This window comes from Podarcis cretensis, assembly GCF_951804945.1.
Source record: "Podarcis cretensis genome assembly, chromosome: 8".
Classification (NCBI taxonomy): Eukaryota; Metazoa; Chordata; class Lepidosauria; order Squamata; family Lacertidae; genus Podarcis; species Podarcis cretensis.
In genome coordinates, this window is record NC_137177.1 from 74,091,864 (window position 1) to 74,105,204 (window position 13,341).

Below are 13,341 nucleotides of genomic sequence, written 5' to 3' on the forward strand. Positions count from 1 at the left end.
TATAGTCCAGCCCACTACATAGTCTGAGGGATGGTGGACTGGCCCACAGCTGAAAAAGTTTGCTGACCCCTGGTGTAGACAGTACAGTGGTACCTCAGGTTACATACGCTTCAGATTACAGACTCCGCTTACCCAGAAATAGTACCTCGGGTTAAGAACTTTGCTTCAGGATGAGAACAGAAATTGTGTTCCGGTGGCGCGGCGGCAGCAGCAACAGGAGGCCCCATTAGCTAAAGTGGTGCTTCAGGTTAAGAACAGTTTCAGGTTAAGAACGGACCTCCAGAACGAATTAAGTACTTAACCCGAGGTACCACGGTACTTAGCTAGGTGGACCCTGCACAAGGCAGCTTCCCTATGGCAGAAAGAAGGAAGTACTGGCTAGTGATATAGCACATGACTGATGCATGGAACTTGCTCCCACAAGACGTGGCGACAGATGGCTTTGAAAGGGGAGAATCCTGTAGGATGTCTTGCTGTTGTCTGTTAGCCATGAGGGCTGAATTGAGCCTCCAAGTTCAGAGGCAGTCTACCACTGAATAATAACAGCAGCCGGGGAGCAAGACCGTGGGCAGGAAGTTTCCTTCAGGATCTGCCTCCAGACTTCCCAGAAGCAACTGCTTGGTCAATGCGGGGAAACACAATTTTGGACTATGCAGAGGGTTGGCTTCATCCATCAGGACCACTTTTACTTTTTTTAAAAAAAATATCAAAATTTATATACAGCTTGATTGTAAATGGAACCACCAAGCAGTTTATATACAAAAGCAGATATCAGGTATTTTTTTAAAAAAAAATCTAAGTGCAATTTAAATTTATAATAAGCTAAAACCAGGTTAAAGCATATGCCAACTTCTGCACACACGGGTGGGCTTGCTCAACCAAAAATGTTTTAAGCAGGTGCCGAAAAGAGTATACCGGAGACACTGATGTCAATAGGCAGGGAGTTCCAAAGGGTTAGGTGCTGTCACACTGTAAGGTTGATTTCTTACCAGTGCAGAACAGATTTCATATAGCACCTGTAACGGTATCAGTTCATCAGATTGAAGTGATCGAGTGGGCAAGGGGATCACGCAAGGGAAGTTTGCTAGCTGCACCTTGGAGGGATCCCTCCCTCCCTGCAGAGACTCGCCATCTTCTGCTTACACAGTCCTGCGCTGAGAACATTTGGCTTGAAGAAACACACGCCTGAAACGTTCTTGGTTGTTGTTTTTTTAATAATTTTTTATTAGATTTTCCACAATGATAACAAAAACCACAAAGCAGAGTGGTACATCAAAACAGGAAAAAAGAACAATAAACAGATAAACAGTAACAACAAACTTAATTCTTCACAAATCCAACCTTTTAAGCATCTTAGTTGACTTCCTCAAGTCCCTCCCTTCTGAGTTTCCTTGTAGTTAAAAGTAATGGCTTCCCAATATCATTATTAAACTAAAACAATTTCCAATTATAGTCCATCTTATTCACTTTTCTTAACATTCTAAATCCCATTTAATTAATTATAACTTAATTTAATCCTAGGCCTATTTGTTTTCTTTCAAGTAATTTCTAATTTTTTATGTTACAATATTTATTCAAATAGTCCTTACATTTCCTCCAGTTCTCTTGGAACTCCTCTTCCTTCTGGTTGCGGATTCTTCCAGTCAGGTCAGCTAGCTCCGAAAAGTTCATCATCTTCATCTGCCAGTCTTCCACTGTTGGTAGTTCTTGTGTTTTCCAATTTTTAGCAAGTAATATTCGGGCCTGAAATGTTCTTGGCCAAGTTTGCCTAATCTCTCCCTGTCTCTGTCTCTCTCTTTCCTTGGGGTGGGGAACCCTTTTCAGCTCCGAGGGCCACTTTTCCTCATGGACAAATTTTCGGGGGCCGCATACCTGTGGTGGGGCAGGGCCCAACGGTGGCAGATCAGCACTGTACAGCAGACTACATTCCAGCTCTGCAAAAGTTATGCTTTTGCACCATCCAGGCAAATGAGAAGTATATCACAGCTCAGCGACGCATTCTAGTTCAAGCTAAAAAACGCAGAGCAGAGATATTGTGGAGCACAGCTTTGACATCTAGGGATCACAGTCTGATGATGGTTCTCAATAGCCAGACACAGCTGGCAGGCCAGATTTGGTCCCCAGGGCTTGTCATCTCCCTTCACTGGCCTAAATCAATATCAGAGATGAGGCAGAAGAATATTTCTTCCCAAGTTGATGGGTCTCTTTTCCACCCTTGTTTTCAGAGTTGTCTGTGTGAATTTCCCTCTCCCCTCCATCTCTCAGAACCAGTTCACATAAACAGCTGATGTGGGCCATTAGTTCTTCGTAATAGGTGGGAGTGGATGGGGTGTGTGTGTGTGTGTGTGTGTGTGTGTGTTTGCTTTGGGGGATCAATCATTGACCTGGCAGTGAATGAGGAATCTCTGCTCAGGGTCTATATCAGACACCTGGGACTAGCCCCTCCTTTCCACCGGGCTGTGTGTGTGTGTGTGTGTGTGTGTGTGAGAGAGAGAGAGAGAGAGAGAGAGACCGACCTTCCCATCTCCACAGGTTTTCAGTTCAGAATTTGGCAGTCAAGTCTGACAAGGGGAAGCTGGGTCAACAGAAGATATTTGGAGGTGCCCAAACATGTTTGCTCTTTATTGAACAGGACGAAGTAATCTGGAAAGAATTTTCTCCTGCTAGGTGCTAATCCTTATTTGATTTTCACACACACACACACGAAGCTGCTGGTCTTGAGAAAACCTCCAGTTGTGTTCTTGAATCTGCGCCCCTCTGTACTGGCATGTGTTTGTTTTTGCTGGTATCTTCTGCAACATGCCAGTAAGCGCAAGGATAGCGCAACCCACAACCACTATGCACAGCTGGTGAAAAAAAATAACAAATGGGTCCTTGTGCACATTTGGACGAAAGGTGGATACTAGTCTGAAACGGCTGAAGACGGGTGCACTAGGGGTGTGACTGAATACTGCATTTGCTGTAAAGAATTCTCTTTTAAAAAAAAAACAATGGAACTAGTTGAATCCCTAACTTGTGTGATTCTTCCAGGCTTCTCTCAGTGTTGTGGTGCAATCATTTTTTTGTTCCATTTAGGAATCGCTTCCCGTTAAACATCATGGAGTGATTGATAATGAATACATCATATAACATATATTACTATACAGTGGTACCTTGGGTTACATACGTTTCAGGTTACAGACTCCGCTAACCCAGAAATAATGCTTCAGGTTAAGAACTTTGCTTCAGGATGAGAACAGAAATCGTGCTCCGGCGGCACGGCAGCAGCGGGAGGCCCCATTAGCTAAAGTGGTGCTTCAGGTTAAGAACAGTTTCAGGTTAAGAACGGACCTCCAGAATGAATTAAGTACTTAACCTGAGGTACCACTGTAAATATAACAACAACAGTGCTCTTAGTGATGAATAATAGCTGCATTTACACTCCACCCTTTCAGCCACGAGCTCAGGGCCGAATACATCGGTCCCGTCCCCCCATTCTGTCTCACAACAGCCCTGCGTGGCTGTTTAGGCTGAGACATACTGATGGGTTTGAGGTTGCTTACCAATTTTTCACCTGACCGTGGATTGGAACCCGGGTCTCCTTGTCCAGAGCCCTTCTCAGTGTAATGTTGCCTTCCTTTCCCTGCAGTCTCCCGCATCAATGGGCACCCAAAGCTGGACCGACACCGGGAGCACCCGCCGGGCTACGACAGCTCTTCCACCATGATGAGCAGCGAGTTGGAGTCCAGCAGCTTCATCGACTCCGACAATGACGAAAACACGAGCAGGTAAGGATGGGCAAGGAGTGCAGGAAGGTACAAGGCAAGGAGTGCAGGAAGGTGCCTCGTAGCGAGTTTGCCGATGGTCCACCATTGCTCAGGGTTGCCCTCTGCCTGAAGCCCTGGGAGCTGCTGCCAGTCTGTGTAGACAGTACTGAGCTTGACCTGGCTTGGAATTTAGGCACCTTCCTTTGCTGCTGTGCCTCAAGGGAAGGTCCGTAATTCAGCAATTGTTCAGTCCCTGCCTCTGCAGGTATGGAGAGACCCTGTGGACAACACTGAGCTGAGATGGAACAATGGTCTGACTCATCTTAAGGCAGCTTCCTTATTTCCCTTAAGAGATTCCTTGTGAAGGACTTTGTCATAATGGTTGTTGTCATCTGTCAAATGGAACAAACAAATGGCAAGACTTTAATCCAAGTTATAACCTGACTTCAATGGTTATGCACACACCTGGCAACCCCACCGTATACAAGCCTTTCCACTTCCGACAGTTACCTTAGTCTAAACCATGGAGCCTCTTGGGCTTGCCGATCAGAAGGTCAGCATTTTGAATCCCAGCAATGGGGTGAACTCCCATTGCTCGGTTCCAGCTCCTGCCAGCCTAGCAGTTCAATAGCAATAACAAGTAGATAAATAGGTACTGCTGTGGCGGGAAGGTAAACGGCATTTCCATGTGCTCTGGCACTCGTCATGGTCTCCCATTGCATCAGAAGCGGTTTAGTCCTGCTGGCCACATAACCTGGAAAGCTGTCTGTGAACAAATACCGGCTCCCTCGGTCTAAAAGCGAGATGAGCGCCACAACCCCATAGTCACCTTTGACTGGACTTAACCGTCCAGGTGTCCTTTACCTATTTATTATTATTAAGCCTAGGAGGTAGTAAATACTAAAGAAATAATATTTTTTCCCTCCTGTGCCACTAAGGCTTCGTGATGCCTTCCACACCTGTCCTTTTTTATTTTTTAAAAAGCCAAACTTGGACTGTGCTCAAGGTGCCAAGAGATTGGGATGGCGGGTTTTTTCTCCACGTGGGAAGGAGGGTGCTCTGCCACCAACATCCTAAAGGACACCCACCCTCCGCTTGCCCAATGAGATGGTTGTTTCTGATCCATTTTCTTCTTCACCCACCCACTTTTAAGCTTCTCAAAGGAACACGGCATCTTTAACCCCCACCACTTTCCTCTCCCATTTTTTTAAAAAATAAGTGGAATATTTCTGTAGCAGAGGACGATCCATGCTGGGATTGGATTAAGAGCAGCCCAAAGTGGGTTACTGGAGCGTCGCACGCTGGATCCAACTAGATCCAGCCCCAGTGTACATTTTCATAACACCCCTTTCCCCGCCCCGCTCCAGATTTTTATCCTTCCCTGTAGAAGAAAAAATAAAATAAAACAAAACGAACGGCTGCAGAGGCTGCTATGGAGGGCCCCTTCCCCCCTTTCCCTTTCTGAGCTGAGGGAGGGAGTCTTGGCACAAGCGAGTGGCTGGCTGGCTGGCTGGCTGGCCATCCAGTGCGTCGGGATGGAATGTGCCAAGGTATGTTGTTTAATATTACAAAGATGATGTTCATAAGCGGATGAGACATTCCGTTGGTGGGGGAGCTTGGGGAAGGGGGGCAGCGGCGGCAACAGCAGCTCCTGAGATATGGAAGGGGATGGATTATTCTGCACCAACAGCAAGAGGACAGAATAACAAAGCTTTTTGTCTGGCATTGCGAAAGGACACACCGGCACAAGTGCACTTGTGTTCTCAAGTCGGGCACCAGCAACTTGCGCAGGGGGGCAGGAGGGGGCATTGTGGGGCTGAGAAAGGAGGCCTGGAAATTGTGTTAAGAGAAGGGGCACATTCCTCATGCCCCACCTGTGTGTGAGTACTCTGGTCTTCTTTCTTCTTTGAGAAATATGCGTCTGCGTACAGTTGAAGCACCCCCCTCGAATCCCAGGAACTGTAGCTTACCCCTCACAGAGCTGCAGTTCCCAGCACCCTTAACAAACTGCGGTTCACAGGATTCTTAGCGGTGTGCTTTAAATGTATGCTATGCATGCAGCCGAAGAGTAAGTACTCTGTTTTTTCTTTTCTTTTCTGGATAGATGTAGAATTGCATCGAATGCTACACCTGCCAGGGAACCTTCTGCATGCAAAGGGGATGCTCTGCAGCTGAGCCACAGACCTTTCCTTTTCATGATGAATGGAGAGATCTGTCAATCCCTACCAAACACTGCGCTCCCTTGGCAAAAAGTAGCTATTAATCAATTTGCAGGCTTTCTGGGGGGCAGGGGAGGGGGGGGAGAAGGAATTATTCAGATTTGGGAATGCAGTGCCAGGAGGGTTCGCAGGTTTAAAACTCCTTTCCCTACATGCGAGACCTTGGTCCTCTTAAGTTACTCATTTTTGCAGTTCTCGACATTTCCACAGCAATTTGTGACTTACATTTTCACAATGACTTTTTTTAAAACCAGCATTTTAGTGCAAATTTCACCATATAAAGGTAAAGGTACCCCTGCCCGTACGGGCCAGTCTTGACAGACTCTGGGGTTGTGCGCCCATCTCACTTTAAGAGGCCAGGGGCCAGCGCTGTCTGGAGACACTTCCGGGTCACGTGGCCAGCGTGACATCGCTGCTCTGGCGAGCCAGAGCCGCACACGGAAACGCCGTTTACCTTCCCGCTGGTAAGCGGTCCCTATTTATCTACTTGCACCCGGAGGTGCTTTCGAACTGCTAGGTTGGCAGGCGCTGGGACCGAGCAGCGGGAGCGCACCCCGCCGCAGGGGTTCGAACCGCCGACCTTTCGATCGGCAAGCCCTAGGCGCTGAGGCTTTAACCCACAGCGCCACCTGCGTCCCATTTCACCATATATATATGCGCAATTTTGAGTCATGTACACATTTTTGTTATTAGTTTCCCCTAACACAGTGGATTTTTGTAGTATCTTTATTGAATCAATGCATATTTATGCACTTCTCCCCCAATATATGCATTTATAAACAATGATTTGGACAATGATTTGTGAGGCAGAGTTAGGGAGTTTCTCGTCAATAGCAAATGAGTTTGAATTTCTCCTCCATCAATTGCGACAGGTTCCCACAGTCTGGCTTAGCTTGGCTTGGTCCAGTCAGTGGCAAACCCGGGTTTGCAACCAAATAACAGAACTGCCCCTTCCTATTTGGGTTGCTTTAGTGAATCACAGTTAATGCAGTCTGTGCAATAGCACTGACAATCCCTGAGCTCTTCCCCTGTGAGATAAACATACTGAGTGAGATCATTGTTTGTGGGATGCCTAATTTAAACAGCACATTGTTTCCATTCCGCTTTCCTTCCCGTCTTTTTGAGAAACGAGATTGTTTTGGAAACTTCGGGAGTCGAGAACGGCTGCATCACCCTGCAGCTCCCCCTTGTGGTGAGCCACTAAACAGCAGGTGACGGCTTCTCAGTAGAGTCTCTTGAAGGACCAACTGCACCTTCCTAGTCTGCCCATCGGACCATTCTTGGCAGAAAGGAGCACAAGAGGGCCAACAAAGAATGCTCCCCCAAAACCCAGTTGTCTTCACCCCCAAAGCTGTGGTGGGAAAAGAACTGAGGGGAAGCAAAAGCCCACCATCTGAAAGAGAGCCCCTTACCCTAAAGGTCTCCCCTTGAGATAGACTTCCCTAGCGGCCTTTCAAAGCATCTTCCCCATTGCTTTGCTTAGGGGAAAGAGCATAGCTCAGTGGTAGAGCACCTGCTTTGCATGCGTAAGGTCCTGGGTTCATCTCCAGCTGTCTGAAATCCGAAGAAGTGGCTGCCAGTGTTTAGGCAATATTGAGCTAGCTGGAGCAATGGTCTGGCTCCACATAAAGCAGGTTCCTATGTTCCTATGGGATATGCTGAGGGTGTAAGACGACCAGAGGCAGGGACGAGGTCTATTTGTCCCTTCAATTCTGTTCTCAGCAGGTTTTCACTATCCCTTAAGTCAGCGGTTCTCAACCTGTGAGTCCCTACATGTTGTTGGACTACAACTCCCATCATCCCTGAGCTCTGGCCTTGCTAGCTAGGGGTGATGGGAGTTGTAGTTCAACAACATCTGGGGACTCACAGGTTGAGAAAGGCTGCCTTACGTGGGTGGACATGACTAACCTAAGCCCATTGATTTCTGTGGGTTTATTCTGAGCAGAGCACCCTAACTGTACAACCTAGCAATTCCAAAATATAGACGTGCTTTTACCCTCGCAAGACTGAATGTATAGCCCTTGGATGTACTTGAAGGACGATTCCAACAGATTCCACAAGAAAAACGCTTATGTCCCTGTGGAGATGGCAGCACCGAATCAGTGGCACATTCCCTCCTGGCGTGCACTCTTTACAAAGACCTGAGGAACAAGATTATCACCCTTCTTTTATTGTCCATTCCTGGTCGTCCAACCACTGCCATGGTGTCTTTTCTCCTGGCAGATCAAGAGGAGCAGATGACAGCAAAGGTTGCAAGGTTTTATAGCTGGGGCAATCAGAATAAGGTACACTGTTTGACTGCTGATTTAGCATCCTAAACTGTGCTTTATTGTAATCGACTTTTTATTTTGTTCTGTGTACAGTATATCACAATGCTCTTTTGTTGCTTTAGCCGATGGCTAATGCAAATAAAGTTTTATTCATTCATTCTGAGTTGGATACAACGCAGTGTGTTTTCACCGGCAGCAGGCTCAACTCTGAGGGCAAAAGAAAGCAAATTTTGCAACCTGTCAACATGTGTTCTGAATTTTCGCTTGATTTCTTTTTTTGGTCCTCTTTCTACCCCTCCCAGGTTGAGTAGCTCCACAGAACAAAGCACTTCATCCCGTCTCATCCGGAAACACAAACGCCGTCGCCGGAAACAGAAGATGCGACAGATTGACCGGGTAAGCCTTTGTGGTTTGGAGTTTGCGGCCTTCATTAAGAACATGTAGCGGGGGGGGGGAGGACGTGTGGCCCTCCAAATAGTGTGGGACTCCAACTCCCATCAGCCCCAGCCAGCATGCTGGTGTTCCAGGATGATGGGAATTGTAGTCCAAAAACAGCTAGAGAGCTGCAGGTTCCCCATCCCTGCTTTAGACAAAATTGTAAATAGCTGTTGCCTGGTCACCTGTGGTGAGTAACAACCATCCCCAGGCAATGAAATAAATGTCTTCTTTTCCTCTTGTTTTCAAGGCTAACATAGGTACGTGTGGGCCAGCAGCCTCATGTTGTAGGCTTATTTATAAGGATGCCACAGAAGTTGGCCTTTGAACCGTTTCTTGGCTTTCTGCCTATGTCATTGCCCAGCCGACTCTTGCAATCGCCACGTTCTGAACTGCAGAAACTGCAAATTATAGCCAGCTTCTCCTTTTTGCTTTTCAGTCGTCTTCCTTCAGCAGCATCACAGACTCTACCATGTCCCTGAACATCATCACTGTCACCCTCAACATGGGTAAGCCCCATTGGCTGAGCTGCTGTTATGTCATGGCATGCTCACAAGGAATTGTAAACGCAGTCGCAAAATGTGCAATTTGTGGCAATGACTCTTTACCCATCTTGCCTCTACCAGAGCAAACTAGGTGTGCACAACCAGTAACTCTGTACCTTGGAAACTGGGGGAAGTGGCATGGTGCTGTCAAGATCTTGTTGGGCTCCAACTCCCATCAACCCCAGCCAGCATGGCCAGCGGTCCAGGATGATGGGAGGTGGAATCCAACAACTTATGGAGGTTCCCTGTCCCTGAACTGGGAGCAACGTCCAGAAAGGAGGCTCCCTGCTGTGTGTCTGCATGACTCCCTGCTTTGGTGTGCTTTTTTGTACATGAACAAAACAAAGACATAAAAAGTTGCAATTAGCTTATATATTTCAAAACACAATTGTTATAGTGGGCATTGGGAGTCTGACAACATCTGGATGACACTGTGTTGGCTACCCTGTTCTTAAGACCATGGTGACAAGCCTTTTCAAAATTGCTAGTTCCATGCCTCAGCTAACCTTGCTTCTCTCCCTTCCCCATTTGAATGGCCCACTCTGGGCGGCTTCCAACAAAGTATTAAAATACAGTAGTCTGTTAAACATTAAAAGCTTCCCTAAAGAGGGCTGCTTTAAAGAAGGGCAGTGTCAAAGAATGCTCTAACTACCGCACAATTGCACTCATTTCACACGCTAGCAAGGTTATGCTTAAAATTCTACAAGGCAGGCTTAAGCAGTATGTGGACCGAGAACTCCCAGAAGTGCAAGCTGGATTTCGAAGGGGCAGAGGAACCAGAGACCACAGTGCAAACATGCGCTGGATTATGGAGAAAGCTAGAGAGTTCCAGAAAGACATCTACTTCTGCTTCATTGACTATGCAAAAGCCTTTGACTGTGTCGACCACAGCAAACTATGGCAAGTTCTTAAAGAAATGGGAGTGGCTGATCACCTCATCTGTCTCCTGAGAAATCTCTATGTGGGACAAGAAGCTACAGTTAGAACTGGATATGGAACAACTGATTGGTTCAAAATTGGGAAAGGAGTACGGCAAGGCTGTATATTGTATCCCTGCTTATTTAACTTATATGCAGAATTCATCATGCGAAAGGCTGGGCTGGATAAATCCCAAGCTGGAATTAAGATCGCCGGAAGAAATATCAACAACCTCAGATATGCAGATGATACAACCTTGATGGCAGAAATTGAAGAGGAATTAAAGAACGTTTTAATGAGGGTGAAAGAGGAGAGCGCAAAATATGGTCTGAAGCTCAACATCAAAAAAACGAAGATCATGGCCACTGGGCCCATCACCTCCTGGCAAATAGAAAGGGAAGAAATGGAGGCAGTGAGAGATTTTACTTTCTTGGACTCCATGATCACTGCAGATGGTGACAGCAGTCACGAAATTAAAAGACGCCTGCTCCTTGGGAGAAAGGCGATGGCAAACCTAGACAGCATCTTAAAAAGCAGAGATATCACCTTGCCAACAAAGGTCCGTATAGCCATGGTTTTCCCTGTAGTGGTGTGTGGAAGTGAGAGCTGGACCATCAAGAAGGCTGATCGCCGAAGAATTGATGCTTTTGAATTATGGTCTGGAGGAGACTCTTGAGAGTCCCATGGACTGCAAGAAGATCAAACCTCTCCATTCTGAAGGAAATCAGCCCTGAGTGCTCACTGGAAGGACAGATCGTGAAGCTGAGGCTCCAAGACTTTGGCCATCTCATGAGAAGAGAAGATTCCCTGGAAAAGACCCTGATGTTGGGAAAGATGGAGGACACAAGGAGAAGGGGACGACAGAGGACGAGATGGTTGGACAGTGTTCTCGAAGCTACAAACATGAGTCTGTCCAAACTGCAGGAGGCAGTGAAAGACAGGAGGGCCTGGCGTGCTCTGGTCCATGGGGTCACGAAGAGTCGGACACGACTAAACGACTAAACAACAACAACAACAAAGAGGGCTGCCTTCAGATGTCTTCTAAAAGTCTGGTAGTTGTTCTTCTCTTTGACATCTGGTGGGAGGGCGTTCCACAGGGCGGGTGCCACTACCGAGAAGGCCCTCTGCCTGGTTTCCTGTAACTTGGCTTCTTGCAGTGAGGGAACCACCAGAAGGCTCTCGGAGCTGGACCTCAGTGTCTGGGCAGAACGATGGGGGTGGAGACGCTCCTTCACATATACTGGACTGAGGCCGTTTAGGGCTTTAAAGGTCAGCACCAACACTTTGAATTATGCTCAGAATCGTACTGGGAGCCAATGTAGGTCATACTTCTCTGAAGTCTCTCAGCCCCACTCACCTCACAGAGTGTTTGTTGTGGGGGAGGAAGGGAAAGGAGAATGTTAGCCACTTTGAGACTCCTTAGGGTAGTGATAAAGAGGGATATCAAATCCAAACTCTTCTTCTTCTTCTTCTTCTTCTCTTCTTCTTCCTCCTCTCTCCTTCCCAGAAAAATATAACTTCCTCGGAATCAGCATCGTGGGGCAGAGCAATGACCGAGGAGATGGTGGCATCTACATAGGCTCCATCATGAAAGGCGGCGCTGTGGCGGCTGACGGAAGGATCGAACCAGGGGACATGCTCTTACAGGTTGGCACAAGCATAGGCTCCTAAGTAGAGCTTGGCCTCTGAATTGGGGCGAAGGCCCAGAAGGTCCAGCATCCTGTTCTCACAGTGGCCAACCAGAAGCTCCTATGGGAAGCCCAACAGCAAGCCCCAAGCACAAGGGCCCCCTCCCCTCCTGTGGTTTCCGGCAACTGGTAACCAGGAGCCTCCAACCATGGAGGAAGAGCAGAGCTGTTGTGGCTAGTAGCCTGTGATAGCCTTATCCTCCATGAATTGGTCTAATAATCCTCTTTGAGAGCCATGCCATTAGGGGGTCATCGCTTTCCACAGTGGTGGGGCGCCATAAATTCCTGCAAGCGCAGGTTGAGGCTCCTGTCCTGCTGGCGATTTGCTGGCAGGCAGCCTTCTGGGGGCCACATAATAATAATAATGATAATAATGATGATAATAATGATTTATTTATTTATACCCTGCCCATCTGGCTGGGTTTCCCCAGCCACTCTGGGCGGCTTCCAACAAAATATTAAAAACAATACAAGCATCAGACATTAAAAACTTCCCTTAGCAGGGCTGCCTTCAGTTGTCTTTTCAAAATAAAATAGTTGTTTATTGCGCTGGACCTCAGTGTCCGGGCTGGATGATGGGGGTGGAGAGGCTCCCACGGGTGGGTGGGGCCAGAGGCAAAAGTGGGCGGAGCAATGAATTTAAAATTTAATCTTTGTAAAACAGGTTGGTTTCCACACACACGCCGCTCTGTCCTCCACCTTGTCAAGCAAGAGGCATCATCCGAGTTGAAAGACGCCTTCCATCCAGGCGAAAACACCCCAGGAGGATGCTAAGCAGGGCTGGGGAGGTGGTGTGGCCTGATGAGATTCCCGAGGGCCAGGTAGACGGGTCTAGAGGGCCACATTGGGGACTGAGCCATCCTTGTATGCCAGGTGTGGGGAACCTTCGGCCTTCCAGATGTTGAACTACAATTCCCATCATCCATTGGTCATGCTTGCTGGGGTTGATGGGAGTCCAGTTACATCTGGACGGCCACAGGATCCCCATACCTGATGTAGTTCCTTGGAGCAGGGCTCTCAGCGATGAGCGTTCAGTGTTCAACTGGGAGGCAGCTGTTGTGCTCATGTACTCCTCCTCGGCTTCTGACAGTGGCAGATTTTGCGCTTTAGAATTTCAGCGGCCCCCAGTGCACCACTGAAATCCCCCCCATGCCTCTTGCACTGCAATTTCAGTGGCACCCCCTGCAGTGCCCTTTCGGCTTGGTGCCCATTGCGGGAAAACCAGCCTTCCTTCCCATAATCCGCCTCTGCTTCTGATTGGCTACATTGAGAACGGAATGCTTGGTCTTTGATCTGGCCCAAATCAAGGTTCCTCTTCATCTTCTTACGATTTGGAGGGGAAACCCCTGGCGATAACAGATTCCTCACCTGTTGCACTCCAGGTGAACGAGGTCAACTTCGAGAACATGAGCAACGATGACGCAGTGCGGGTCTTGCGGGAAATCGTCTCCAAGCCGGGGTGAGTGATCATAGCAAAGCCAGGGCACTGTGCGTTTGTGTTACTCCTGCAGTTGTTGTCT

The 13,341-nt window shown here is 47.8% G+C and overlaps 2 protein-coding genes across 5 annotated transcripts in view; one reads left to right on the forward strand and one right to left on the reverse strand.

The window, feature by feature from the left end:
- LOC307221954 (taste receptor type 1 member 3-like) overlaps nt 1–13,341 on the reverse strand; it is a 374,179-nt gene that overhangs the window by 319,875 nt on the left and 40,963 nt on the right. The gene's annotated exons all lie outside the window — the stretch shown is intronic.
- The window catches only part of DVL1 (dishevelled segment polarity protein 1), a 98,016-nt gene that overhangs the window by 64,143 nt on the left and 20,532 nt on the right, over nt 1–13,341 (forward strand). For all 4 annotated transcript variants that reach the window (XM_079986933.1, XM_079986935.1, XM_079986932.1 and 1 more), the window contains exons 5-9: nt 3,629–3,767; nt 8,538–8,631; nt 9,110–9,179; nt 11,641–11,780; nt 13,204–13,280. In XM_079986933.1, the coding sequence (XP_079843059.1) occupies nt 3,629–3,767; nt 8,538–8,631; nt 9,110–9,179; nt 11,641–11,780; nt 13,204–13,280 (520 nt within the window). The remainder of the gene's footprint in view (nt 1–3,628; nt 3,768–8,537; nt 8,632–9,109; nt 9,180–11,640; nt 11,781–13,203; nt 13,281–13,341) is intronic.